The sequence below is a fragment of the Lontra canadensis genome, unplaced genomic scaffold (genome assembly GCF_010015895.1).
Source record: "Lontra canadensis isolate GAN:19392208 unplaced genomic scaffold, GSC_riverotter_1.0 scaffold39, whole genome shotgun sequence".
In the NCBI taxonomy this organism is placed as follows: domain Eukaryota; kingdom Metazoa; phylum Chordata; class Mammalia; order Carnivora; family Mustelidae; genus Lontra; species Lontra canadensis.
Window position 1 is genome coordinate 4,700,185 of NW_022631033.1, and position 27,818 is coordinate 4,728,002.

General features: G+C 46.4%; 1 protein-coding gene across 1 annotated transcript in view; it reads right to left on the minus strand.

Moving 5' to 3' along the window:
• CSMD1 (CUB and Sushi multiple domains 1) overlaps nt 1-18,244 on the minus strand; it is a 1,958,110-nt gene extending 1,939,866 nt beyond the window's left edge. Inside the window, exon 1 of the mRNA XM_032869815.1 lies at nt 17,548-18,244. Within this exon, the coding sequence (XP_032725706.1) occupies nt 17,548-17,632 (85 nt within the window). The 5' untranslated portion in view covers nt 17,633-18,244. The remainder of the gene's footprint in view (nt 1-17,547) is intronic.
• Nucleotides 18,245-27,818: the final 9,574 nt, after the last annotated feature.

Here is a 27,818-nt window from a genome sequence, read left to right on the forward strand (position 1 = left end):
TTGGAAAGGAAGGAGAAAGAATGATTAGATTCAGGGAACTTGCATTAAGACAGATTAGAGAAGAATGTCCTTGGTCTTCATTCTGCAGCCCAAGACATATGGCCAGAAGAAGGTGACTCTTGAGGCTCAAGTTCCGTGTCAGGAGAATATGAGATGATAAGATAGAGTGTTGAGCTGACTCCCACAAATGGTATTTATAAGTACTTTGCAACTATACAAACTTCCACATAAATAATAAATGTTAAGGTTGATATTGTGGCTTGAAAAAATTATTAGACAGTAGATTTAATTCCAAAATTTATGGAAAGTGAACTCTGAGGATATAGATGCTTTTCCTACAGCTCTCCCAGGAGCATTCACATTCAGGGACAGAGGTGGAAAAAGAGGTGTCTCCCCCAAAGCCACAATGGACACAGACCTTTCCAGAAGGACAAGACCCATGTAGCACAGATGGTCAGTGTGACCTGGTGGTCCCATCAAATTAGGAGAGACCTGAGACACCAGTGCTTTGAATATACCAAGGTGACTTCTATTTTTCAAAGGGGTTGTGAAAATATCAGAGAAAATAGGCTCAGAGAGCAATTAATTTCAACTTACACTAATTAGAGGAAGTATCTGCTGTATGTCATTTGAGGAGAGAAGCTGCAGATTACTGAGTACAATGCATTATAAATATAAATATGAAAGGAAAAAGAAAAATCACACCCACGCACCATGGATTACTTCTACCTCTGGGCTGCAAGTGGCCTTATTGAATTTGGGCCACTCTGCTGTAACCCTCTAAGTATGTATTGATTAGCTGATTGTTGCTATACTTAGAACAGAAGTCAAAGAATGTCAGGGAGGACAGGGAAAGAGCCAAATCACTTCCTTCTCAGACAAATAAACCAAAGCACCCCATTTGGAGGTTCCCAAAGTGGAATGGAGCAGAGCTTGGACTAGAAACCCCATCCTGTAGGCTCCAGGTACAGGTGTCCCTACAAACTGCTGTAGGGTAATTGGACAAGTGAGCCAGAGGACAGCTACCCACCGCAGCTCTTCACGGCTTCACCCGATGTCCTGTGTAAACAAAGAGGCCAACCAAACTCTGCAGCAGTAAAGACTATGACAATCCTGTCACAGCCATAAATTGTGCGTACGTTATTTGCAATAACAGGAAAGAAAAACAAAACCTAACAGAACAGCAGATACTGTTCATGGAGCCCAGAGCCATCCGAGAGGAGCTGGTCAGGAAGGACTCAAACGGTTTCCAGTGTGGCTCATACTGGCCACCTCTGAAAAAAAAAAAAAAAAAAAAAAGTTATTTATTATGAGAAAATCTTCTTAAAGAGGGAACCATTGTCTGATAGACATTTATGCCTTTCTGGTTTGATGTGGAACTTTTGTTTAGTTGTACCTAATAACTCCCTAAATACAAGGCCCAGTGATTGGTTTTCAGCTGTGATGGGGGCAGCACACATCACGCCTGTTCTTCCTCTCGCACATGTAGCTACAAACACGTGGAGGGACAACCCAGACCCTGCAGCCGCCCCTTGTCTTCTGTCTGTTTCCTGTACCTGAGATTTATGTCCTGTATTTATATCCTATACTGAATTCGTAAAGGCCTCTTAACAAGATGCAAAAAATCGTTCCTTAAATATACTTTTTTAATAAAAATACATAAAGGATTTGTCATGCTCTTCTAGTATCACGCACTGTTTTAGCTCTCTGCACACACGAAGTGCCCTACAGACAAAACCCTTCAAACTGATTTTTTTAACTGGTCCAAAACAGCTCACTAATACGAAACTAGCTTAACAACAAACCCGTCATGTGTGGAAACTCACCCACAACTGCCCTCTCCCTCCTAATTAAGCTGAGATGGCATTTAGAGTCAACCTTCTTGTCTGTGTCCAACACCCACCCGCCATGCCCTGCACAGACCTGTTGGAAGTGTGTCACTGTGGATTTAAGTGTCATCTGGTTGGTATGTCATACATCCCTTCCCTCCAATGACCTCCTTCTTCATCAAATATTCATTTAAGTGCCACTTAAGCACCACCGTCCTGAAGACATACTGCCAGTCCGCTGTAAACAAGAAAACGCACTAGCGCATCGCATGTTTTCTCGGGGGGTGGAATGAGGGTGTCTGTTGTTGTCTTTTTCTTCTAATACTGCAATTTGTCAGCTGTCTCCCATCTGCACTTGAACTGACCATGGTCACTGTTGGTGAGGTACTCGCTTTTATACAATTTTCTCTGCCAACAGTCACACAGATCTTATTCTCTGGATGGTTTACGCGTTCATCAATCGTGTGCCCTGAAATGTCTTATATGGTGTTGACCATTAGCATTTCACTTGTTAACTAATTTCTGTCTCATTTATGAAAAAAAAAAAGACTTCCTATTGATCATAACGCTCCTTCAAGAAGAATCAAATAAATATGAACTACTTTGCAGAGATAAGACTAGAAGTTCACGATGGTGAGCGCTGTGAAGTATGTAAATCTGGCGACTCACAGATCTATACCCCTGGGGCTAATAATACATTATATGTTAATAAAAATAAATAAATAAAATAAATAAAATGTATGTACAATTAATTACCAAAAACAAAAACTAGAAGTTAAAATTCCACTCTCTATAGCAGGCGAGGAGGGTTCTGCACATCTCCGCTCCAACAACAACGCAGCACCCCTCATCACAGACCCACTGAGCAGCTTTCTCTTTGACCCAGGCCAAGCCACTTTTAGCCAGAGGAAACTGTGGTGTATGACTGCAGAGAGAGTGGCCACAGACTCCTGCACATGGTGGAAAAAATGCCTCCTCCTCCTCCCTGGGCTCTAAAAGTGGCCTCAAAACTGAAATTCTCAGAGCTCTTAAGATCACCTAGAGAACTCCTACTCAGGATGACAGTTGGGTCGACAGCTCTGAACTCAGTCTCCGAAAGTACGTTCTTTCAAAGTACTGCATCGTAAGGCTTGCAGTCCCCAGGGCTCAGGCTGCTTGTTGAAGAAGGTTGACTGAGCATCTCCGAACAAGACCCTATTCAAAAGCCAAGTCACAGAACTTCAGCGCTGGCTGCTTCCAGGCTGGTGTTTGCTGGAGGAGATGCCATGGGGACCTGACGCCAAGCGCCCTGCAGCAGGACCCTGGCCACAATGAGGAGAATCCATGAAATCCATGGAATGGATGGTTCTCACCCCAAGACTGGACAAGTCCTTCCTCTCTGTGGGAGCAGCAGAGTTGCTATGTTTACAAGGTTTTGGTGTCGGTGAGCCCTTGGTCAGAGAGGGGATGAGAGACGCAAACCTTCACACTGACAGCCACACTGGTTGGAGCGGACATCGAGGAGTCTGGATTTTGCTCATGGCCACTGAGCATTTGCTCATGGCCTGTTCTGAAGGTCTCAACCATGCGACCGTGGAAAGAACATCTTATTCTAACCTCACAATTTAGGATTTATTTTTGTCACTAACGTGGGCTTTCAAGCACAGAGACCGCTGCCTTTCGGGGTCTCCACACAGCTCTGCAGCCTTGGGGCGGGCGGATGATCTGTGGGCATTTCCTCAATTCAGTGGTCCATCCTACTGGAGTCATTAGACACTACATGGAGGGCCTAAGCCCGGAGAAAAAGGCCAGATTATACTGACTGCCTTAGCAGGACTGATCACCCCACATTTATGGGGGGAAATAAGGGTGTCCGCCAGTGGGTAAGGCCCTAACTATTGTAAAGAGTCTATTTACCAGAGAGTCTCCAACTTCACTGACTGTACTTTGAGGAAGGTGAGAAATGCGCTGTATCGCCCATGAGGCCCTAATCTGCGCTTTCACGAGGCTCAACCAGCAAGTCGCCCCATTTCCAACGTTCCTTTTAGAATAGCTTCCGAAAACAAACAAACAAGCAAAGAAATGGCTCAGGTAATTTCCTTGGACAAAACTAACCAGTTAGAATATAGGAACTCCTATAAAACATAGGAACTCCTTCAGAACGTGAACGCCTCTCGTGGTTGTGAATGTTCTCAACCGACACACAGGACGTGCAGACAGATGCCCCCTTCAGAGCAGGCTGGCTTTGAGCCGCATTTTATTATTTCCTTGTGTTGATCCTCTCATGGTTACTTCAAAAGCCCAAGGCTTTCTGGTCATAAATGACTATGGAGCACATCTCTACGTGGCTGTACCGAGCATTTCATATTATTCAAGCTGAAGGTGACGCGCAAGGCCAAGTTATGACTTTGATCCTATTAGCACTTGACCTTTCTGGAAATCTCAGTAACTTCTGCATGTCCGCAACTGAAGGAAGGAATGCAAAGCATTTTGTACATCCTAAAAATATTCTAGAAACTAGCATCAGGATTCTTCTTCTAAATGTAAGGTACTTATATTCAAATATAATTATTAGCCGTCACTTATAAGTAATTTCTCTCCAAAAAATAAGCCTTTCTCCAATATTACTTCTGGAGCCATATCCTGAATTGATAGTCTAATTTCTTAGTTGCTATAATAAAACAGCTGCTAACATTTATTTAAGATTAGTAACTGCCAGGCCCTACTCTAAGCCTTTTTCGTAAGCTTATTCATCTAATCTTTATAATATTAAGTCCAGTTAACAACCCTTCTGCAAAGATGAGAAAACCTGGTATCAGAGAGTTTCCTGTGTTTCAAGGCACACACTCTGAGGGGCAGACCCAGGGACAGAGCCCTGAGTGCCCAGCTTCCCAGAGGATGCCGTCGAGCACAGGAAACCCAACATTTCACGTAGTTATATTCTCCATCACAGAACACCCAAGCACACGAAAACTCAGACGGATTACGTCCATCACCTGACATGAACTGGCAATTTAAAAAATGAACAAGTTTTCACATCAGAAAAGTTATTTCCTAATTCAAGTTATTTTCATCATTAACACATTTAAGCATAGGATTGTCTAATTGTATTAATTGGAGCAGTCCCAACAAACAAATATTTCAGAGTGGTAGAATTTAGCTTAAGTCCTTCAGAATTAAATATTCTGCATGGCAAATACATCATCCCAATATATTAACGTGAAACATAGGCATCAGGTGACATAAGACATCACAGCACTGGCTTTTCAGCAACGTTTAAGACATTACTGTGGTTAACTTTTTGACAAAGCAGTACAGTCGTTTAACACGTTTCATCCTACTAAGGGTCCTGTAGCCCACCCAGCCATCCTGGACCATCTTAGAAGTACGGGGTGGGCATGGTACTTCTCCAGCTGCCAGTATGATCTTAGCCTTTAAACTTAATCCCAGAACTTTCCTAACTGTACTGTCTTCCCAGAGCATCATGTCAGGGAAGACACTCAGTGCTGAGCTGTGCTTCCATCAGTGTGGGATAGAGAGGCAGGAGTGAGGGAGACAGATGGCCAGTCTGGTCCTGAGTGGGGAACCAGAAGGCTGGGTCATCGAGAGGCATGTGGGTTCCCATGAGAAGAGTGTCCACTTACACTGAGCTCTGCCTTAAGTTTCCCCAGCAGTTTGTCCAAGACTCTTAAGTTCTCTGGATACAAGTAAAAGGAGCATTATTATAATAAACTTGAACATCACCTCAAGTTCAAAAATCTGATAATTCGTCTCTATTCTTCTCCTCAGTGGTTTGATAAGAGCTACTTGTCCTTTTCTTTTTTCTTTTTTCTTTTTTTTTCTTTTCTTTTCTTTCTTTTCTTCCCTTTTTTTAAATTTAAGACCTATTATTTTATTTCAAGATAACTGAGCGTTATCCAAAAATCAAACATTTAAACATCTTTGCTCTAATATATGCATATTTTCAGATATTTCAGATATATGCATAGATGTAGCTTCCTTTCTCCCTACATGAAGATGGAGGCAAATTGTACATCATATTTTGAATTTTCACCTCAGTCTTTACCACGGACACACTTGTATATAGACTATAGCGTGTGCTGCACAATTTATTGACCTATTTTAGGATAATGGACATTGAAACTCTGTCCAATTTTTCACTTTCAGAGGGAGAGCTAAATACAAATAAGAATATATTGCCCAAAATGTATCACATTTCTGGGTTAAAATACCTGACACTTTAGAATTTTGGTTAGAACCGTAAGCTTTCCTCTGCATGTATAATGGGATATGGGTGTGGTCTCCCTGTCTGCTTGCTGACATGGGCTACAGGGACTGTAGTCTCACAAATGCACTGGGGGGAAAAGTGGCATTGTTTAATCCACATTCCTTTGATCAATAGTAAGTTTAGGGACCTTTTCCTACATGTGTTATTTATTTTTGCCCTTTATGCAAAATACCTATTTACCTGTGTTGCCTATTTTTGCTTATTGACTCCATGATGCTCTTTCTATATTAATGTATTGCTAGGAGTGTGTAGTGGATAGACTCTTCAGGTGGCCACCATGACCCCCACCTCCTGATGTTTGCACCCTGTGTAATTCTTCTCCCTGTGAAGAGGGCAGGACCTGGGTCTTGTTTGTAACCAAAATAATAAGGTTAAAGGGACCTTGGACTATGTGCCCGTGATCATGTGATTACACTGTAATATTGTAGCACCCGATTTTCCTGAGTCTCTCTTTCTCTCCCTCCCAGGCTTTGGACCATGTTGGGAAGCTCCACGTGGCAAGAAACCATGGACGGGCGCCTGGGTGGCTCAGTGGGTTAAACCTCTGCCTTCAGCTCAGGTCATGATCTCAGGGTCCTGTGATCAAGCCCTGCATTGGGCTCTCTGCTCAGTGGAAGCCTGCTTCCCCTCTGTCTCTGCCTCCTGCTCTGCCTACTTATGATCTCTTTCTGTCAAATAAATAAATAAAATCTTAAAAAAAAGAAAGAAAAGAAAAGAAAAGAAATCATGGACAGTCTCTAGGAACTGAGGGTAAGTCCTGGCCGATGGCCAGCAATAAACTTAAGCTCCCAGCCCTACAACCACAAGGAATGGAATCCTGCCAGCTCCTGAGTCCTGCTACAACTGGGTCCGTCCCCAGCTGAGCTCCAGATGAGAATGAAGCCCCAGCCGAGACCTTGATGATAGCTTGTGAGCCCCAACCCAGCTATGCACAGACCCCCCCGACCACCAGGAAAGTAAGATTCTAAATGTATGCTGGGTCAACCGCTGGGTTTGTGATAATCATGTTACACAGTGATTAGACAGCTAATGCAAAGAGTAGTGAGATGGACTTCCCCTCCAATTTGTCCTTCGTAACTCTGTTTTCTAGCTTTTAACTATTTCTGGGGGTGTCAGGTCCTGCAGAGAGGAGAAACATGGGGAACAGAAGACAACATAATGTGATCTTGCTCTAAATGCCCTTGGCTTTCTGTCCCTATCCCTCCTTAATTTGGACCAAAGGATGAGTAGTCATTAGAAGGCATAAAAATAATATGGTCAGTGGGGTTGTAATAGCATTGGATGGTGACAGATGGTAGCTATACTTGTGGTCAGCACAGCAGAATGTATGGAGAAGATGAAACACGCGGTTGTACCCCTGAAACTGATGTAACGTGGTGTGTCAACTAGACTCAAATAATTTTTAAATTAAAGGAAAAAATAAAATACATTGAAAATAACAGGCATAAAAAAGTGGTCAAACCTCATGCTCTGATTTTAAGGCTGCAGTAAGCAACACCAGATCTCTAACTTACACATTTTTTACCTCCTAGCCACAGGATCTGTCCTTGAATGAAAGAGAAGCCGTCTCACAGAAGAAAGGATAGTCACTTCAGCTTGTCATGTAACACTTTATGTTATTTATTTATTTATTTATTTTTACAGACTTTTCTTTAACAGCCTCATACTGTCCAACTCTCGTAAAACTGAAAGAAAGATGCACAGCCTAGGAGGTATAAATCATGCCCCAAAGTATGGTGTGGCTATAGTCTCTGTACTTTTGGGTCTGAAGACCGATCACCTTTTAAATACGTGACAAAGTGTCCCTTTTGGTTCTGTTGTTGTCACAAAAGAACCTGGGAAAGGTAATTTTGTAGTTGCGGTGGTAAAAGAAAGAGACTGATAAGTTCTTCTTTGTTCCATAATCGTCTTATGTAATTCTTTTAAATTAAAAAGCTAAGACATGAAATAGTCATGAAGATCAAAATGACAATTGTAAGCTGACATATCTGCTGTACCAGCTCTAATATCGTTAAATTATTATCACTAGGAGAGAAAAAAGCAAATAGCCCAGATAAGTTACTTTGTATATAAAGAGAAACAATTATGAAAAGAAACAAATGAATCAAATAAGCACAGCAAAGTGGTAATTTGGCTATAGGGTTTCAAAGTTAGTTATTTTGACAAGTTCTAGTCTCAGTATGTGAATGAATAAATCAGCATGCATTTCCTCCTCACTTGAGGAGGCCATTCCTGGTACTGTCCACAGGTCGTCTGTTTTTGAGGAGGCTTTTCAAAAAATATTTTCAGCACATTCATTTGACTCACTTTAAAAAATGGACAGAACCACATCTATGAGAACATTTGTTTATTCACTGAAGAAACCGTGAATGAACGTCTAAGAAACACTGCAATAGTTCGGGTTGGAAGAGCGCCTTTTAATTGTGTGGGACCTCTCATTTACAAAGGAAGAATGATTCCGACTAACAGAAACAAAGCCAGCAAACAAGCGATCCTGTTTCTGAAGATCCTACACTCACGGTGCTCGGCGTTGCGATCGGCGACGGCAAAATGCGGTTTAGTGCCCGAGAAACGCAGAAGACAGAGAGACTGGGTGGTCCAATATGGGTGCGGAACCTAGAGGGGGGGCTCAAGGCTGAGCAGCTTGAGATATAGGGGAGCAAAGGGGAACGTAGGGTCTGCATTGCGCGGGTTTGATTGGAGGGAATCCACTGACAGGAAGCAGAAGGCCGCATGGAGAGGGGGCAGCGCGGTTCTCAAGGACTGGGCAGTCTGTCCCGGGGAAGCACACCGTATTGCGTAGAAATACATGCAGTGCATGCGGCATCAACACCCGTGAGCAGTACAGCAGTCACCGAAACAGGCCCCTGCCCCACCAACACACACGCCCCATGCTCCGACGCTATCACTATCCCGGGAGTCATCACAACAGCACAACAGTAAGAGCATCGCTCAAGGAACCAGGGAAGAAGTTTTGAAAGGACAAAAGTATTGCCAGACACACAACCCTAGTCCAGACAAGAGGCTGACCCACAGGTTGTGTGAGGAAAAGAGGCGAGGCTTCCAGCGAGCTGCACACGTGCCAGGTGCAGGAATCAGTCCCAGGGCAGTGGTTACACGCCGCTGCTTTCGGGCCTTCAGCTTTCAGGAGCCGTGGAAGAATTTCTGAGAAGCAGCGATACTTAGAGGCTGCTTGACACCTAACCTGACCCTCACTACTCTTTTGGGGGAAAAAAAAAAAACCATTTCTCATTCAACACCCTCATTCTCTGACTTTGTCCCTGTCTCCTTCCTCTTCCACTCTTGGAGGCTGGACCAAGGTCCCACCCCCTCCAGGAGCCCTTCTCTCAGATGGGCAGGGCATTTGCTGTGTGTACCACAGACCAATATTGGAACACATACCAGTTAGGTCGATAACTTGAGGGGTTTGTTGTAGCTTTTAGTAACAGTGAAAGCTCCTTGAGGGCAGCTCTGATTCAGCATCTTTATTATTAATGTTTGTAGCTAAATAGTAAAGAACTCATGCATTTCAGTTATATAGAATTGAGTTATTCTGCTTGGCACAAGCCATGACCCCTCAAGAGAACAGAATTACTACTATAATTCTCTTTAAGAGTCTAGACTTCCCAAATCTCTTCTTGTCCTCTCAGGTCCTCATTGTTTAGGATGGTAATAGACATATCGCACAAACGATCGTGGTTCTTCCCAGATACTTAAATAGAACAATAAAAGATAATGCCACCTAACGGTAACAAGGTGATTTACCTCACTTGACTCTCTTGATATCACCTACAAATTAAAACAAAACAAAACAAAACAAACAAACAAACAAGCTTGGGATTTATTATAGTCTGAAAATTTCATATTGTTTCCATGGAAAATGGAGCAGGCATCTTGAGCAGGTAACCTGCACCTACATGTACACAGCCAACACCACAAACAAAATAAAATCCAAATGCTGGATTTGTCTTCAGTTGTTCACAATAATTATATTTTGTAGAGAAAGGAGGAAAAGAATGAGACAGCACAAGAAATGCCAGATTGATGCTGAAGAAATTTACATTTCTAGAGCATAAAGGGAAGTATCTGCTCAATTCAGTTAATTTCTTGTAAAAATGTGACCTTTCTTATGTTGTTAGGGTCCCTCTTCTTTTCTTCATGAAGTGCCAATCATTCCCTTCAAGTCTTAACTATCCACAGCTGTATTATACATCAAAGTACACCACTTTCCTCACCATAAAAAGAAATAGTTTGAAACATGGAGACAAAAATTGTTGATGGCCCCTGAACAACACTCTCCTGGTCCATCCTTTGAAAGAAACGTGAATCTCCTTAGCTCCCGCAGAACCCATTTTCATAAGAATGAGCTGTGTTTAACTTTCTGTTACTCTGAAGATGAAACCTTTTGCATAAAAGTCAAAGGTTTGTGGTCTTAATTATCAACTTACTGATAGAAAAAAGAGGTGACCACCCACTCAGAGAGTCATCAGGCACAAGAGTAAGCAGCACAGTCCTGTCAAGGATGTGGGATTTTAGAGGAACATCAACGGAGAGAATCCCCTATATATTTCCCATGAATATCAACTCCATGTAGAAAATTACTCACTTGTAAAAGATCAATAAAGACACTTTCTATTAAAAACAAGAGGAGAAATAAGTAAGTTTCTCTGAATAAAGTCATAGGGATTCACCAGGCATCTGGAAAATGACTGCTTAGAATTCACAATTAATTTCAAAGGCTTTTGATTCATCAGAGATCACTCCCCAAATAATTCTAATTTTAATCTCACATTTAGGTCTTTCTTACATAACATTAATCATATCAGAGTACACTAAACAGTAAAAGAAAAAAATAAAATCATTCATTCACACAGTATTTTTATATGAAAGAGTATAATTATCCCTTGAAGTCTTCCCATAATATAAATATTATGGACAAGGAGCTTGAATCTCATCTTTGCTATAAAACCATTAAAAAAAAAAAAAGATTAAAGACAGCATAGAATGATGAACACCGATGATGGAGGTCCTAATGATAAAGAAATCTTCGGAAATATATGCACAATTTCATAATATCGTATATTCATCTTGAAATATACAATAGCCTAATTAGCCTGTGAAGTCTCAAAGAATAGGTTATTAGATTCTGATGCCTTTTATTAAAAGGGAAAAAGATTGGTAGATAAAGATAACATATATGCATATACAAATGCAGATTTCTGACACCACCCAAAACCCATTTACTGCCAATCACTTGGGGGAAAGAGGCCTTTAAAACTGCATTTAAACAAGACCTCCAGGGATTCTTATGCACACAGAATTTGCAAAAGGCTACTCAAATATTCTACATCATGGTCATAAAGCCAACATCTACCATGATAAAAGTGACATGTTTAGTATAAAAAAAACCAGGTTGCCACAGTAATACTGTGGGGGAAATGTTCCAAATTCTCAAAAGCGGCTCTGATTCCATGGTGACTCATGTGGCTTACAGGTACCTCGCTCAGCCAGACAAAAGGTGAAGGTTCGTCTGTGATATCTCAGGCCATATTAGTTTTTCTTGAATTTTATTGAGGTGGAGGGTTTCCAAAATGCATAAGACCAAGAATCAGGCCAATATTTTACATCATTTAGGTCTCCGGCTGCAATATTCTAAAAGCGACTCACGGGTGAAAAAACCCAGAAATGCCACCAACGACTTGACCTCTCCATGACTATGTTTCCTTTGATCTCACTTCAGTAACAAGGGTAATTTTTAAATCACAAAGCATTCTTCATGATTTATTATTTTACTAATAATGGGGCAAAATTACATTAAGCTTCTTAATATTAAGGTAGAAGACTGGAAATATTCAGTATTGATATTTGATACTTGTCAGTATCAAGATGGATCCCTTCGTTCTACATATATTTGGAGGGAATGGTACTACGGGCAGAGACCTTTCCCCTTTACAGCTTTCCCCAAGCGAACGCTAGTATAAGATAAGGCAGGAACGCTTCGATGAGTAAATTGCAAAATGTATGAGACATAAGATATAGGAGCTATTTTTAATAGGGGCCCATGCCAGCATGCTTTCTGCATTCATTAAAGAAGCTTTAGCTGGAGATAAACGTGGCCGCTGTAGGTCAAAGTAACACAGACTCTAAATCAAGTTAATTCTTGGGATGTGATTTCTCAGTAGAATGTTTGTAATACATGCAGGAGTAGGTTTTGTTAACTGAGGCAATGGCCCTAGTGGATGATGAATCTCTCATCCAGCTAGAGCGAAGATGCTGGGGAGGAAGAGAGATCACGCAACTTCCCTAAAGCTAGCGTGGCATTTTCCTCTCCAGTCCACCCATTAGAGGTTGCTGTGCTGGGGAAGACAAAACAAAACAAAAAAAAACAAAAAAAAAAAAACCAAAAAAAAAAAAAAAAAAGAAAACAAAAAACGCAAAACTGCAACAAGTGAGTGTTGTTTTCACAAAATCCTACCCTCAGTCCATTTGAAAGAGTTCAATGAAACCGTCCTCTTGGATTGTATTTTTATAGAGTAGGAATTTTAATTCTGTCACTCATCAACCTCAGTACTAGGGAGTAAATTCCACCTCAAACGTAGATAATTAGTCGAAAGCAAGGACACCTTGAAGTCATTGTGGAAGTCTTACTTCCTTGCACTCAGGCAAGGACCTGAATACGGTTGTCCGGTTTGCACACTGATCGGTTGTCCTGAAGTGGACATCCAGTGAGCTAAGCACAGGGGCTGTGCAGGTGAAGGCAAGATCAAAGGATCGATTTCCTTTAGGACTAACTAGTCTCAGCCCAACCAAGTATTTATGTCTTTCCTCCAGGTGGTGCAGCCAAGCCAGTTCTAGCGTTTCAAACAATTCCATCTCTGGTCCTTACAGTGGCTAGAACGTGGAGTAGAGCCGGTCTGAGTCTATCCCTTATCGCTGCCGGCCCAGCAACCCTATGGCCCTCGTCCAAAAGGCACACATACGGTAGGTGGTAGCATATCTATACCTTGACCCAGCTGTCTGCCTCTGATTTATTAGCTCAACACATGCAACTAAAATAAGCCCATACAGCTCTGTCATCTCTTCTGGGCCGGAGTACCTGTTCAACTTCTTAAGTCTAGAGGGAAATGAAACGAAGGAGAAGAAACGTAAAAGGCCAAAGGGGAAAGTGCAGCTTAAAGTGCAGGTATGCGAGCCTCGGTGGCTTGTTCTCTCTCTGAGCTCAGCAGAAAACCTACCGGAGACCCATTTAGAATTCAGCGGAGCGCCGAGTATTTAATATGCCATTTGCATTTTGACAGCTTAGAAATGTCTACACTGGATTTGCTGTATCGTCTGCAATGAGCGCTAACCGGCCACTGAGCCTCTGTTTACCTATTTCTTAAAGGAACTGAACCATTTTCTTGACATTTTCAAAGCACTGTTGGTGTTTGTGGTGTTGCTAGTGAACAGCCCTTTCGTGGAGATGCTTGAGGCCCGGGGGTTCCTGCTCGCTTCGGCAGCACATATACTAAAATTGAGGCCCGGGGGTTCTAAGACCATTTTACCACCTGCTCTTCTCTCCTCTGCCTTGTTTACTGGGCTTTCATTGTCCCACTATTCAAGTGTACAAAACCTGACACTTTGGAAGAAAGCTTTCCCTTCACTTACCTTTTCACAGATTTAAAATCCCAAAGGAAAAGCATAACGGTGCTCCGGAAGAACCAGAGCTTTTGCCTGAACAGCTCTTCATGGAAAAACAAAACGAAACAAAAACTTAATCCCCTGCTAATAGTAATAATAATACCCATGATTTGCTAAGGAAATTGCGAATGAGGAAGTCTTACCTTCCCTTTATAAGACCCACCTTTTAGTATAGAAGGTATGGGGGGGCGGGTTCTGTGAAAGCCATTTAGTCACAGGAGCTCCGGGCTTCCCCAGGACAGAGTACCTGTGGGGCTGCTCAGCCACAAAGCAATGTGGCCCGCAAACGTAAGGGTTCAGCATCCTTCTTGGTGATATGAATTGTTAACAAGGAAACTCATCTAGAAGCTCACAGAGTGGGGAGGCATGTGTGAGCGTGTGTGTGTTGAGTTACATGGTTGCTGTGAAAATCTGGTAACGCACGCTTGAATCTCTTTGCTGGGTGGGTCAGTGACTGTTAGAACTAGGAATGTGGCTGAGCACCCCACCTTCCCCTCCCAGGCTTCCTACCAGAGACCATGGAGCTACTGTTCTGTGCTCCTTTTTTAGGACACTTTCTGAGTAATGCTGGCAAATCACTGCATTCTCGTCGCTGCACATACACAAGAAACAACTGAAAAGCACAGCAAACTTTGCGCACACAAACAGCCAGCAGATCAGCCTCAGATAAGGGTGCAAATCTGAGAGCACAGGGAAGGAGTTACCCTGTTTGCTAGATGCAAACTCTCAACGCCTTCTTCCCTCCCCGCGGTCCCTGGGAAGGTGCTGTGGTTGAGGAGGTACGCACATCTGGGGCTCGACCTTTACAATATTAGTAATCGAAAATAAAAAGGGCATCCAAATTGAATTCCGGGTACCCCCAAGGTTGCACCGAAGTGTAAAGCAGGATCAGCTGAAGCGGACGACCCGGGCAGTGACGGAAGCGGGTTCTAATGACCGCAGCTGCAGCCGCCTGCAGCCTCTCACGACTCCGCAAACAGGTCACGAATTAAACCCCACGCATCAGAAACTCTCCTCCTGCCTCCGACACAACGGGAGCCGCCACCTGGGCGCACGCTGCGCTCTTCCCGCAGCGGTGGCCGGCGCGGTGCTCCAGGCGCTCCTCCACGGGGAAGCCCCACGGCTCCCAAGCACCCTGGGGCCCCCAGCCCTGGGGCAGAGGCCCGACCTTGGCCACCAGGGCTTCGCTCGGCAAGGGGAATGTGACCCCGCCCTAGCTGTGAGAGCGCTCGCAGAGCGACTCCGGGGCTGGCGTCACCAGCCTCCTGCCTGCGGCCAGCTCCCACGCGGCCACTTGCGCTCGCACTTGACCCTTCGGGCTCAGAGAAAACGCGGCCCCAGCCCCGCGGGCCCCGCCGGGTTGATACAGGAGCCTCGCGCACCCGCCGCAACCTAGGTCTCTCAATAGCGCAGTGAGAGCGGTCGCCCGGTCCCCTCCACGCGCGCACACACACACACACGCACACCCTACTCTCACGCAGCGCGCGCCGGGGGCCTGGAACCCTGGACTCCACTTCTTGGCTTCTACATCCCTGACCTGGGACCCCCAGGGCGCAGGAGGCGCTCTCCTCCCCGCCGCAGCTCCTCCAGGCTCGCGGCGCCCGGGACTTTGCGCCCTTGTCTGACTGCCCCCCAGGATCTGCCCCAGCAGCCCCAGCCCAAGGCGTACCGGTGCACACCCTCCCTCCCAGCCCCCGCCGACTGCCTCGGCCCACCCGCGAGGGGGCGGAATCCGCCCTGCACACGTGTGCGGATTACTAAGCGGCTCCGGCAGGGCTGCCGCCGCTGTCTCCACGCAGCAACCCCTGCTAATTGAGGGGGAAGGGCGCTCGGAGCGCGCGGAACCACGGGGAACCGAGAATGCGCTCAGAGGCTGCGCTGCCTGCCTGGGGAAGGAGGCGGCCCCGGGCACAGCTGGACTTTGAGTGCAGAGGAAAGGGGTGGGAAGTTCTGCTGAGTTGCGTAGCAGGTGTTTCCTCTCCACGCAGGGACTTGGCTAGGCAAAGCCAGGTCCTGTCTGCAGGCCCTTTCCCGGACCTGAGAAAATCCCACACGCACTTCCCGCGGGTAACCCTCGACTTTTCCTGCATCGCCTCTCTGTTCCCACCCAGGCCGGCACGACCCAAGGCCGCTACCGGTCCGCCCCTGCTCCGCCGCCCGCGCCTCAGCATCATCTCCAGCAGTGGCGCCCAAGGCGGGGCGTCTGGTCGGAGCAGGGCCCATGGGCAGAGCGTAGGTGTCTGCAGGAAGGTCCCCGATTCCCAGAGACCAGAAGCTCAGGCGACTAAGGCCAAACACTTCGCTCCCTGAGATTTTGGGGTGCATTCCCTCAGATACCCTTTCGTAGGGGTGTAGTGCGTGAGTGGAGGTCTGGTGCCTAGCGGTCAGCTCTGAACCGGCCCTGGACGCCGGCTGGAGAAGAGCAGCCAGGAGGGAAAGACTAATCTGCCATTCTTTCCATCTCTCTCCAGGCCAGGCCCATCTGGAGTTTCCTAATGGAAACAGAGATAGTCCTCCTTCGCCTTGTCAATCACCCTGGAATCTGGAACACTGAAGGAATAGAAAATGGGTGGGAAAAAAAGATGGAAGAATCTAGAGAGGAAAGGGGGGATTCTATGGGTGGAAAGAGCAAATGGCCATTAGAAAGCACACACACACTCAAGATTTGACAGCAGCCTTTAGAAAGGAAAAGAGGAAAAAAAAATCTATATAGATATAGATACTCCCGGGAGTGGGACGACTGGGTTGATGGATAGGAAGAGCACCCAAGGAGGCCAAAATGAGGAAATGGGGGCAGGTACTTTCCGATGTGAAAATCAATCAATATCCCCTCTCTCGCCCCTCTCTCTCCCTCCTCCCTTCCCTCTCCCGGAATCAAGAGGGAGCTTGTTTTCTTTCCCAGAGAATAGACAAGTGCGGGAGCTATTGCCAGCCCCGAGATTGCAGCCTGTAGGCTAGTTAGAGGAAAACATTCCCTAACTCGTTTCAAGGAGAAAACCAAGTTCACAGAGCTCCAAGCCCCGGGACTGACCCAGGGAAAACCCTTCTCTTGCCCAGAGGTAGCAAGGGGTAGAGCGCTGTGACCATGGCGAATACGACGGAGGTTCAACCCCAGCCAGGTCTCCCCACTTTCTCCACGCACCTTGCCAGCTCCTTCCAACTTGCAAGGAGCGAAGTCCAGGGAGAGGGAGACGGGGGCGACCTTACGGAGGGAGCTCCTCGTCAGCCCCCGAGTCCGCCGGAGGGGGAAGAAGGGACGGCCGACTGGGTGCAAGGGTGCGGGGAGCCTGGGCAGCGGGCAGGCTCGCCTGTTGGTTCCCCCGAACCCCTGGAGAGCCAGAACTTGCGAGGCTGGCTTCGCCCGGGCCACTTTCCCAGCCGCTCGGGGTCCGGGGAAAGTCCCGGGAACCACCCCAGCCACCCCGACCCGTTGGGCCACATCTCTAAGCAGGCAACATCGCCCGCCACGGCGCAGTTTCAGCCCAACTCGGGTCTGGCTCCTTGCTCCCCAACAACCCACACCGCCGAGAAAGGGAGCATGTCGTGCCAGCCGAGCGAAGGGAAGGAGAGGCGGGGGAGACACGGGTGGGAAGAAGGCGATGGAAGCCCGGCTCTCGGGCACTGCCTTCCCCCCAGCGTCCGTGATGGAGAACCCCCGGCAGACGCCAGCGCCCGGGTACCCTGCCCTCCTCCACACACACACACTTGCGTTCGCCAGCGGGGCCTCGCAGGGCTCGCCCATCTCCCCGGTAGCAAGCGAGACCGTCTTACCCTTCGCTGCAGTGAGGAGCCCCGCGCACAGAACCAGCAGCACCAGAAGCAGGAGCAGAGACTTGAATTTCCTCCGCGCAGTCATGTCTGCAGATATTCCACACGCACACGACACCGATGGCTCTTCTCAGAGGCGCCCGTCTCCTCCGAGGAACGGCAGGGCTACGAACAGAGCCAAACGATCACCAGAGGGCAAGGCGAGCCGGAGACAGATCCCGGTCCGCGGACCGGCCGCGCATCCGACGCCCTCCTGCAGCTCTGCGCGCCCGGCTCGCTTCGCTCTCATAGCATCGGTCCCGAGCCACTGCGGGGCTGAGCGGCTCCGAGCGCCCAGCGGGCTGCCGGGCCGGGCCGGGGACGCGCCGGCCGAGCCGGGCAGGAAGGCACCGAGGCGGCGAGGCTGCGGGAGCGGGCAGGCGCGGAGCGAGCGCGCAGCCGGGAGAGACCTGGAGCCGAGGCAGCTGGAGAGAGAGCCAGCGAGTGGGAGCTGCGGGAGGGAGGGAGGGGGCGCGGGGGGAGGAGAGCCAGCCTGGAGAGGGAAGGCGGAGAGCGCCGAAGACAGGCTGCTAGCGGCACAAGGAGCCGCTGCCGTGGCGGCTGGACTCAACCATCCCTACCCACAGAGAGGGGAAGGAGGCTGGGCTCGGCGCAATCCCAGACAGAGCCCGGCCTCGGGCCCTCGGGCTCCCGGCGCCGTGCGGCGCCCCATTCGGCCTCCGGCGCAGCCGCGCGCAGGCTGGAGGAAGGAGGCTCGCTGGGCGCTGGGGCGGGGGACACCCACGCCACGCTCGGCGAGAGGCAGTGCCACCCAGCAACTCGAGCGAACTGGAGGGACTCGGCGGGGGCGGACGCTGGCCTCCACCTGCTGATCTCGCTCTCCTCGCTGACCTGAGAGAAGTCCCCTGCGTAACTTAGAAAAAAATTGCGGGTGGGAAGAGGGAACCCACAAGCTCTGACCCCGAGGAAGAAAAAGAAACGTATTGTTTAAATTTGTATTTAGTATTATTATTCTCCGTGATCTTTGGGATTAGGACTATGGACAAGAAGTTAGAATGGTTTTCCTATTTCCTGGTTTAGGTCGTGTGAGGGTTTTCTGTGAACAGACAGGTTCAGATGAAATTCGGAGTCTGGAAGAATGTCTAGAATTCATAGCATGGTCTGGTTAGTAGAGATGGCATGTTGGCAAACCTTCAAGTGAAACTCGGTATGGAATTTAATGGGCTGGGTAGGGACTTTAAGAGAGAGTTCCTTTCTGAATCTGCTAAGGGATGAAGCCAGCAGAGAGAGAACAGAGCTCTAGAAAGGCCGCAGGAGATAGAACGGACCAGATTCCACCCTCCCCAAGTAGAAAAGGTATTTATGCAATCTCTGGGGGGGAATAGGCAAGGCAAGGCATTTTAGGGAATCGGGCTCAGTTCACAGAAGAAAGAAATCACAAGTGAGTGCTAGCACTAACAAAGGGACAGTGAAAGGATTCACCCTTCTTCTTTTTTTTTTTTTAATTTTATTTATTTATTTGAAACAGAGAGAGAGAGATCACAAGTATGCAGAGAGGCAGGCATAGAGAGAGAGAGAGAAAGCAGGCTCCCCGCTGAGCAGAGAGCCCGATGCGGGCCTCGATCCCAGGACCCTGAGATCATGACCTGAGCCGAAGGCAGAGGCTTTAACCCACTGAGCCACCCAGGCGTCCGGATTCACCCTTCTTGACCAAAAAGGTTGAGTTAAGCCCATGAGAAGACGGAGGGAACCAGAATACGGACAACCCACACCTTCGTAAGAGGATTACATTCTATGTCCAAAAACATGACCAGTCATGGGTGACACTAAACACTGAGCCCTCCACACCACTGAGAGTTTTGCTGGAGTGGCGAGCCGGTGGCTGGCAATCGCTCCTGGTGCTTTATTCCACCTGTGTTCTGTCTCAGTCAGAATTCAATACTGAATTAGCAATTTCCTAATAATTTATTTATATTCCTGCCTTACTTGCCTCATATTCCCCTTGCCCCAGTGGTCTCTAGGTTATATAAGAATGTGATCACTCGTCCAGAAAATGAAGGGCGACAACCATGAAACGTAAGCACCAAAGCATGATTTCCTGAGTCTCCCTACAGCCTTACCAGGAACAACTGGAAACACCGTCGAAACTAACATGTCTCTATGGAGATATGAGCTTCCAAAATGAGCAACCAAATTTGATTTTCTGAAAGTTACAGTCTCATACACGACTTGGATTTTCCACATGACTTGGGTTTTCCTATTTTGGTGAAGTTATCCCTGGAGGGAGAATAAGAAGGCAAATGGCTCAGTCATTTAGGAATTCCCAGTGGAATCCATGGGTTATCCTTTAGGCTGAACTAAGCAGGTAGAGGGGAGGATCTCAAATCAGATCCCAGTTGGTACCTATAAATCGGCAAGTCAACAAAAATGTTTTTTAAGACCCATTAAGTGCTCCAATAGTTCATATCCAGCTTCTCATCTCCCGCCCCCACCCCCCCCAAAGAAATCTTTTAGGTGAGCGGACTTCTTGAGAAGCCGTGTCTTGTCTTTTTTCCTCTGCTATCCTTAATGAGTCATGTCACCAAGGAGGATTTCTCCCATTAAAAAACGTTTCCAAGGGGCACCTGGGTGGCTCAGTGGGTTAAGCCTCTGCCTTTGGCTCAGGTCATGATCTCAGGGTCCTGGGATGGAGCCCCACATGGGGCTGTCTGCTCAGCAGGGAGCCTGCTTCCTCCTCTCTCTCTGCCTGTCTCTCTGCTTACTTGTGATCTCTGTCTGTCAAATAAATAAATAAAATCTTAAAAAAAAAAGTTTCCAAAATCTAACCCTCCTTGTCTAGGATGCACAGATGATTTTTACATTATTAGGATCCCCATCAACAGTGTGGAGTGTCACCTGCACAATCGAACACCTTTACACATGACTGCCACAGGCCCCAGGCTGTCCTTTGAACTCCACTCTCCTTGGGGGGGGGGGGGTCCTACTTAAAGTCTTCAATGCCCTCTTTTCAATGGGTGCAAAAAATCTGATTCCCGTTTTTTTTTTAATTCCCATTTTTAAGAAACAATGATCCCAATAACCATAACTACCCACTTTTGCTATTATTTATATGGGGCATTTTCTTTGCCCAGCTCACATATCAGAGAGTTACGATGATTCGTGCCAAATTGTTTCTTGATCATACGTACGATGAGGGTGGAGAGGGCTGTCAAATAAGATAGGCTCATTTTATAATCTGATGGTATTTTTGTGTTCATGTTGTGATATTTTTTCCCCCAAGACCTGGAGGTTTAATTTGGAAGGAACACGTGTGGCACTGCTGCCATCTAGTGTCCAGCCTTCCTTGTTAGGCGTTTTGCAGAGAAATTGCTGGTCCTTTGGTCTTCTCTCTCTTAGCTGATCTGAGGTCCGCCCCCCACCCAACAGCAACACGCAGTGCCTTGTTTCTGGAAAGCCCCTCCAGAACTCTCTGCCCCCCTTCATGTAATCAGGCTGTAGTTGAAGCCCATTATTATGTTCCTAGAGGCTCTTTCCCCCTTTGATTGCTAAATGGATGTGAAAGCCTCGATTTATATCACAATTCTAATGCCAGTTATATAGAGCAGCATTAACTAAATGGGATTAGAGGAAGTCAGGTGCCATGGGGAATTCACACCAGGCAGCTCTGTGACTACTGCTCTGTGCTGGCCTGCAGTGCCTGGAGCCTTGCACTTTTGCACCGAGGGTTTCTCCTTCCTCCTTCCTTCCCTTCCTCAATTCCTTCCTCACTCCCTTCCTTCCTTACTCTTTCTTTCTCTCTCTCTCTCTCTTTCATCTTTTTTCCACACTCCAAAGCACACTACTGTTTGCAGCATCGGGATTCTGGCTACGTAGCACTAGCCATGGTATTGGCACTCATCAATGGGAGTTGGGCAGTGGGATGAACAGGCAGAGGGAAAGATAAAAACACCTTTAAAATAAGTTAACAGCTACTGTACTAAGGCTCAGATGGAGAGATGGCAACAGACACCTCAGAAAAGTCTTAGAAATGAGGAGGAAGAGTGGTTTTCTTTTATGTGAAATTGCCTGAGGAGGGGACAGAAAATATGAACAGGATACTTGAGATAAAATGAGAAATTAAAAAACTTTGCACCAAGGAGAATGCTAATTAGCTAGAAAAGCTATACATGCATGAAAATCTTAGAGAATATAGTATGTTGCTATGATTGCTAAGTGGGTCATTGTTTGGTTTATTCAATGTCATAGACTAAAAGTTGACAGCGAATGCAGAACTGGGGAAATGGTTTCCTTAATAGCAGGGTCAGCATTGGAGCCATAAGATTCCTGTTTCCCCACAGGTAGTGCCTGTCTTGGAAGAGCAGGAAGTATGGGCAGCTAGAGGAACTGAAGCACGAGTCAGAATCATCACTGACGGTCTGCAGAAACCTTTCATACACACTCTCCTCCGCACCGCGGTTCTCATTATTACCCCTTCTGAGGAGGAGGAAAGGGTGGCTCGCAGGCACCACATGATTCTGTAGGGGGGTCGCATCTCACTAAGGGTCAGATGGTGACTCACCCTCAGCCTTTCCCCTACATCAACATTTACGAACCACACCTGCTGTCCTTGTCCCCCCACACTGAGAAGCGATCAAGCCTGGGCGCCAAGGTTCTCACACATTGACCTCTATGCTCCTGTGGTTGCTTTATGAAGAACAAACAAACATATCTAGGCATCTACAGAGCACTCAACTCAATAATGGCAAAATACGCATTCTTTTCAAGTGCGCAGGGAGCATTCTCCAAGGTAGATAATTTGCTAGGCCCTCAAAAAAAAAAAAATCTGTAACCATTTGCAACTTTTTTCATATGAATCTTGATTTTTTTTAATAGTTTATTTATTTGACAGAGAGAAATCACAACTAGGCAGAGAGGCGGGAGGAAGCAGGCTCCCCACGGAGCAGAGGGCCCGACGCGGGGCTCAATCCCAGGACCCTGAGATCACCACCCGGGCCGAAGGCAGAGGCCCCATCCCACTGAGCCACCCAGGCACCCCTGAATCTTGATTTTTAAAACTATTTTCATTAGCTGGTTTTAAAATAAATTAGTTGAATACTTTTCCATGTTTTTCTAGTATTTATACGTGGTGAGAACTTTCCCTTGTTGATGACATATGAACAGAAGACAGATGAATGACATTAGGTTGTGGGGAGCCGAGATGTGTTAAATCGATCTGAGTCAGAAGACAAACCATGCTATAAACAGTCCATTAGGAAGTCTGAGAAAATTGTGAATTCTCTTCTTTTACAAATGGGCACCCAAATTAAGGGAGCCCAAAATGCAAGATTCAGGGTGCATCAAAATGTCACGGAAACCTGGTGAAGCACAAATTTCTAACCCCAACCCCAGAGCTTCTGATTCAAGTGTCTGGGATGGGGACCAAGAATTTATCTTCCTGACTAGTTTTGGGTGATGCAGACGAAGGTTGAGTTCATTCTTTGGGAACCACTTGTATGGGGGTTGACATTATGGTCAAAAGGACATTCTCTGAATCCCACATCTGCCACCTTTTTTTTTTTTTTTAAGATTTTATTTATTTGATGGACAGAGATCACAAGTAGGCAGAGAGGCAGGCAGAGAGAGGAGGAAGCAGGCTCCCAATTGAGCAGAAACCCTGATGTGGGGCCCTATCCCAAGACCCTGAGATCATGACCTGAGCTGAAGGCAGAGGCTTAACCCACTGAGCCACCCAGGCGCCCCACATCTGTTACTTTCTAAACAAGAGACCTTAAGAAACACCTACCGTATGTTTGTTCGCTTAAAAATATGGAAAATGATACCTACCTCATAGACCTGTTGGGAAAATCAACAATGTACAGCAAAATTCTCAAAAAATATTATTTTCCTGTTTTCCTTTTCCAGTCAATCTCTGAAGGAGGAGAGAAGAAAAGAAGAACCCAGATGGAGAAAGCCTTTCCCATCTGCTCTGATCTACATTTTAGGAGAGGCAACGTGGATTTTGGTAGGGAACGAGAAACACAGTCAACATCCCCCAGACTGTCTCAAGGTGAATCCCACAAGAATCCATGTGGGGAAAACCACAGGCTTTACTGACTATGACTTTTAAGACCAGCTTGAAAGGCTGCCTCACGCCTGGCTCTTTCCCAAGGCTTGTCGAGCACTAACAAGCTTGAAAAGCTCAGTCCAGAACTAGGGGGGGTGACGTTCGGAATGTTCATTAGTAACGCTTTCCTCTTACACCAAAGCAAACCTAGGGCAGAGATGCTTTTAATAGCTATCAGCACGGTCTAATACTGAGGTCATTAGATCAGTGAGGAGCCATTCCATTGTTCCTCCAGGACTAAATTTTACTGTGGAAATACAAACAAAAGCTTATCTAGCTTCTGGAGCTGTTATCTCCTGGCAGGTGACTTTTTCCAGGGACTTCCACCAGTAGCCATTTCCTAATGAGATGAGACTTCAGAAGGGCTGAACGTTGTCTAGCTCGATGCTTTTGGCAAAACTACTTCACTTCTGAGGCTCCATTTTCTTAGTAAGTAAAATTTCTTGTAAGACGGAGTTGGGGTTCGCGTTTATGCTTCCTCTAAAGTTCTGTGATTCTTGTTTTCTTATATCTTACTTTTAGCATTTCCCTCTTCTTCACTTGACTGAAGCAGCAGTCACAGTAAGTACACGTGTGCGCGCACACACACACTCACACATCTCTGCAACAACCTCAGAATACAAATCTCTGCACTTGTCTTCATCTGTAAACTGAAACTGTCCTGAGTTTTTAAAACATTTTCTTTATAAAAAGGCAACGGATTGTGCGGTAGTCACGGAACTGGAAATAATCATTTTGCTTACAAAGGTCTTAGATTCAGATATCAAGAGGAGATGGTGACATCATGCACTGTGCTGCACCAATGCCATCTCCCCTGTGGCGACTGCTCCCCCTGATCTCCTCCTGTTGAGAAAATATATAATTAAAGTATTTCCTTTGTTTTTTAACGCAAGGAGCACATCCACAGAGCCATAGCTCCATTTGAAAACAGACATCGGGATACTCGTGGCTTTCCATTCTCTCCCTGGGACTGTGTCAGCGTGCCCTCGCTCTTCATTCTGCCAGATTTTCTCTATTAGAAAAAGGGTCCTGGGAAGAGCATTAAAGGTGCCAGGAATCAAGGTGACATGTACTCGGTCTCCTTCCTCTCCTTTTCCCTTCAGATATTTTGTGAATAGTGCCCCTGAGCACGGGAACCCTCTGTGTGGTGACGGTGGTGCTGGTGGGTGGGGCGTCGAGAATGGCTCTCTAAAGGCTCCTCGTGAAGCAGACGCAGACTGCTCTAGAATATGCCCATCTTGTTTGCTCTGCTGAGGGTTCCTTCCCTTGGTTCTTTGCCCATTTCTCTCTTGACTCACCCTAAGGATAGACAAATTATATGATTACCTCTATATTTTATATGTTCAACTCCCCAAATCTCCTTGAATTTAGTAGGTCTGAAATATCATAAGTAGAGTCTTGTCCTTTAAACCTTGGAGGATTTTTGGTATTCCAGAAAACCCCACGAGGAGCAGATATTTGTATGAATTTTGAGTTGTGAGAGTCAACTCTTATAATGTAACCTGACCTTTCACTGAGAAAGCAAAATCCCTGGAGAGTAGTACATTGGGCAAAGGATGGTAGTGAAGGCAAAGGAACAGGTTCAGATCCCATGACGGACGGATAAGGCTGCCATCATCGATGACCTCACAAGACCTGTTTCTTCCATCTGGCTATAGGTTGACATTCTGCAAAAGGAGAAATTCCTGGAGTGGGGAGAACAGGGATCTTCACTAACCTGAGCTTATGTCCCAATTCTTCCATTTCCTAGCTGGGTGGCCTTGTGCATTTACTTAAGTGCACCAATTCCCCAGTCCCTAAAAGAATACCTATATTTTAACTCCTAAGATTGCTGTGAGAAGTAATTGAGACCATATATGGAAAACACTAAGTTAGAACTTGGAAAAAAAAAAAAAAAGTAAATTTAGCTTCCTTTCTCCCCATTCTCTTTAGCTTTGACTTTGAATTTAAATATACTTTGGCATTTTTTTTTCTCTGAAGGATTGTCCTTTCTTTCTTATTGATTGAAATAAAATCCTCTAAAATACTTCCTGAAACTGTATATACAAAATCTTTCCTATTGGAAAAGCTTCTTTAAAAAGCAGTAGTTATCATCCTTGGAATTACCACAAAACAGTTGGGTCTGAGGTTACTCCTTTTAAATGCAGAACAGTGCCGCAGCCAGATCCAAAATAGTAGGTGATTGCTGACACCAACAGCAGTAGCAATAACATGACTTCTACTGAGCTCTGGAAAGTGTAGGATTCTGCAGTTGGTGCCATGACACAAAGAGACATCAGGCATGGTTCCTAATGGGATAATTAGACGAAGACAGAGATGTGCTAATAACATACTATGTGTCATATATGCGCTTATGCAGAAACATACATTCCAAATGATTGATTGACATGCCCCAGCTTACATAAGTAATTATCAGGAACAGGATGGAAACTGAGTATGAGGTCCAAGCTTTTTTCATGTCAGCCTGCTCTATCTGGGGTTGCTACTGAAGATTTTCTGATATGCCAAGGTCTAAAGTGACCCAGAAGGAGACATGGGATTTACACATGGATGGAAAGCATGGAGAGCATTGTAGGTAAGGACAAAACACAGGTGAACAGCTTTGGAGGGGCATATACATGATGCATTTCCAAACAAATTTCTATTTTTGTCGGAAGATGTTTTACCAAAAAAAAAAAAAATTTGAGGGCACCCCGGTGGCTCAGTGGGTTAAGCCTCTGCCATCGGCTCAGGTCATGATCTCAGGGTCCTGGGATCAAGCCCCACATCAGGCTCTCTGCTCAGCAGGGAGCCTGCTTCCTCCTCTCTCTCTGCCTGCCTCTCTGCCGACTTATGATCTCTCTATCTCTCTCTGTCAGATAAATAAATAAAATCTTAATTTTTTTTTTTTTTTTTGAGCGTGGACCCAGGTTTAAGAAATCCTACTGTGAGTTTGTATTCACTGACTGTGGCTCAATTACGGGGAGGGTCACCCAGATTCTGCTGTGTTAGGGGGAAAGATGCTAAATGTAGTCGGTGACACAGTGAGTGACCTGGGGTTGGGAGGGAGCAGCCTGTCCATGTCCCTTTAAGAATGCCACATGGAGCCATCCCCAGAGACCCCCACTCCCATCAGAAAGGCATTCAGGGGGCCCATTCTCAGCTGCAAACTCTGTTAGAAGTCCAAAATCCATGTGCACTATATAAAATAAGTAAATAACAACTAAAACTGCTCTTTTCTCTTCCCGTGCCTTTACTTTCCTTGCCGTCCATGGCCTTATTCACGACCGGAGCTAATCAAATGATCCAAGGGCGGTAAAGGGCCCTATGTGTTCGCTGTAAGCATTCTGCGTCTCTAAAACTGAGCTCTGTGGTGTAAGTGCTGCTTTTCCTTAAACAAGTGATGATTTAAGCTAAATCATAATGATGCGGAGAACATGCGTTCAGAAGTCTGGTAGAAGCTGCAGTGGAGAACTTCGCAGGGAGTTGCTGACTGTTTTGAGAAGGGCCCCTGTGAGTCTAGGCTTTCAGTGGGCTGTGGGGGCAGCGGGCCGGGGGCTGTGACAGAAATCCGTGTAGCCAGCAGTGCTACCTCTCATTCCTCCCCCATAGGGGCTTGTGGGTTCAGACACCAGACTAAAGAAAGCGCTGAGCGAGATCGAATTTCTGAGGGAGGAAAACAATACGAAGATGGATCTCCCCGGCCAGCCGGGACTGCTGTGTGGTGGAAATGAGATCGCACCACTCTGCGGCTCTCTGGGGGACAGACCCAGAAGGACCGGAGGACCGAGCCCTTTGCTTGCTGGTAGGACACTGCCTTCTCCTTCGGAAACGCAGAGGACGCAGCAATGTCACTTTGGGGAAGTAAACATCCCCAGATGCTGGATCTTTGGATTAAAACCTACGGGATCCAGTCTCCCTCAGGCTACCGTCACCCTCCATGAGGGCTGAGGGGACCGTGCTGGCATGTTAGCCAGGGTGACAGAGAGCGGCCCCTCTGGTAGAGTACACATCCTTAAGTGTCCCCGCCACATCATGAAGCTGAAGCATTTCCACCTTTGTGTGGACTCATGGGGACAACTGGATGCCCCAGGCAAAGCAGGACATTCTCAGTGTTTCCCCAGCTCCCCGGGATTACTGAGGCCGAGAGCCAGGGGCTGGTAAGCTGGGCGGGGGGGGGGGGGGGGGGGGG